General features: G+C 56.6%; 1 protein-coding gene across 1 annotated transcript in view; it reads left to right on the plus strand.

The window, feature by feature from the left end:
- The window catches only part of LOC104272593 (neuroblastoma suppressor of tumorigenicity 1-like), a 2,557-nt gene that overhangs the window by 317 nt on the left and 1,116 nt on the right, over nucleotides 1-1,124 (plus strand). The window contains exons 2-3 of the mRNA XM_009867633.1: nucleotides 50-161; nucleotides 991-1,124. Coding sequence (XP_009865935.1) covers nucleotides 50-161; nucleotides 991-1,124 — 246 coding nt within the window. The remainder of the gene's footprint in view (nucleotides 1-49; nucleotides 162-990) is intronic.

Here is a 1,124-nt window from a genome sequence, read left to right on the forward strand (position 1 = left end):
GAGCGCAGGCACCTCCCCTGAGCCCTTGTCCCTCTCGGTGTCTTTGCAGGGCCTGTCTGGGACAGTGTTTCAGCTACAGCGTCCCCAACACCTTCCCTCAGTCCACAGAGTCCCTGGTTCACTGCGACTCCTGCATGCCAGCCCAGTCCATGTGGGAAATTGTGAGTATCCCCACCTGCGCCACGGTCTGGTCCACTCAGGCACTGCTCTGCCACTATTTTAGGGCAAGTTGTTCTCCTTCCCTGAGGTTCTCCCACTCGTCATTTCTTTCTGGGGTGTCTCTCAGGTGATCGTCCCTGTCTCGAGGTGCCCGGGTGGAAGGGGCTGCTGGAAGCAACATGACTGCTGTGATGAATGATGCGTTTATCACTGTGTTTGCAGAAGCATCCCCTGTCTTTATTCATCCCTGGGCTCATTTCATGTGCCCATTCTCTCCACCACTCCCTTTGTCGCCTCCTCCCACTTGGGAATTTGTGCCTTCTTGCGATGTCCAGAAGCGCTTCCCACAGCCCATCTGCCAGTCATGCCCAGACCTCGCGGTTCCCTGCCACCACTGACCCTGGCAGAGCCATCAGCGCTGGCTCAGGGGCACACCCAGAGGAGCTGGGTTCAGCTCTCTGCTTTGCTCCCAACTCAGGAATTTGGGCTGATGGTTTAGCCCAAACAATCTGAGACGCTCAGCACTGTGTTTTGTGGGTGGCCTTTGCAACTACGACTGATATTTCCGTGCCGGTAGTGCTTGAGAGCAGTGTCCCGCTTGAGTTGGTGCATTTTCTCCAGGTCTCTGCCGCTCAGGACCTCATGAGACATTCCCAGAGAGCTCTTTACCTTGCAGACTGACCGTGGAGTTTTGTTTGGAGGGATAGCAAACCATCACTTTCGCCTTAAGATACCCTCAAGCCTGCAGGGCACGGGGCAGGTCAGCCTGTCGGCAGCAGGATGCCGTTGAGCCTGCACGCTCCTTCACTGTGTCCTTGTCCTTCTACCCAGGTGACATTGGACTGTCCAGGCAACGATGAGATCCCCAGGGTTGACAAGCTGGTGGAGAAGATCCTTCACTGTAGCTGCCAGGCTTGCGGGAAGGAGCCGAGCCACGAGGGAGCCCTGTTCAGCGTCTACCTGAA

This window comes from Apaloderma vittatum, unplaced genomic scaffold (assembly GCF_000703405.1).
Source record: "Apaloderma vittatum isolate BGI_N311 unplaced genomic scaffold, ASM70340v1 scaffold28394, whole genome shotgun sequence".
In the NCBI taxonomy this organism is placed as follows: Eukaryota; Metazoa; Chordata; class Aves; order Trogoniformes; family Trogonidae; genus Apaloderma; species Apaloderma vittatum.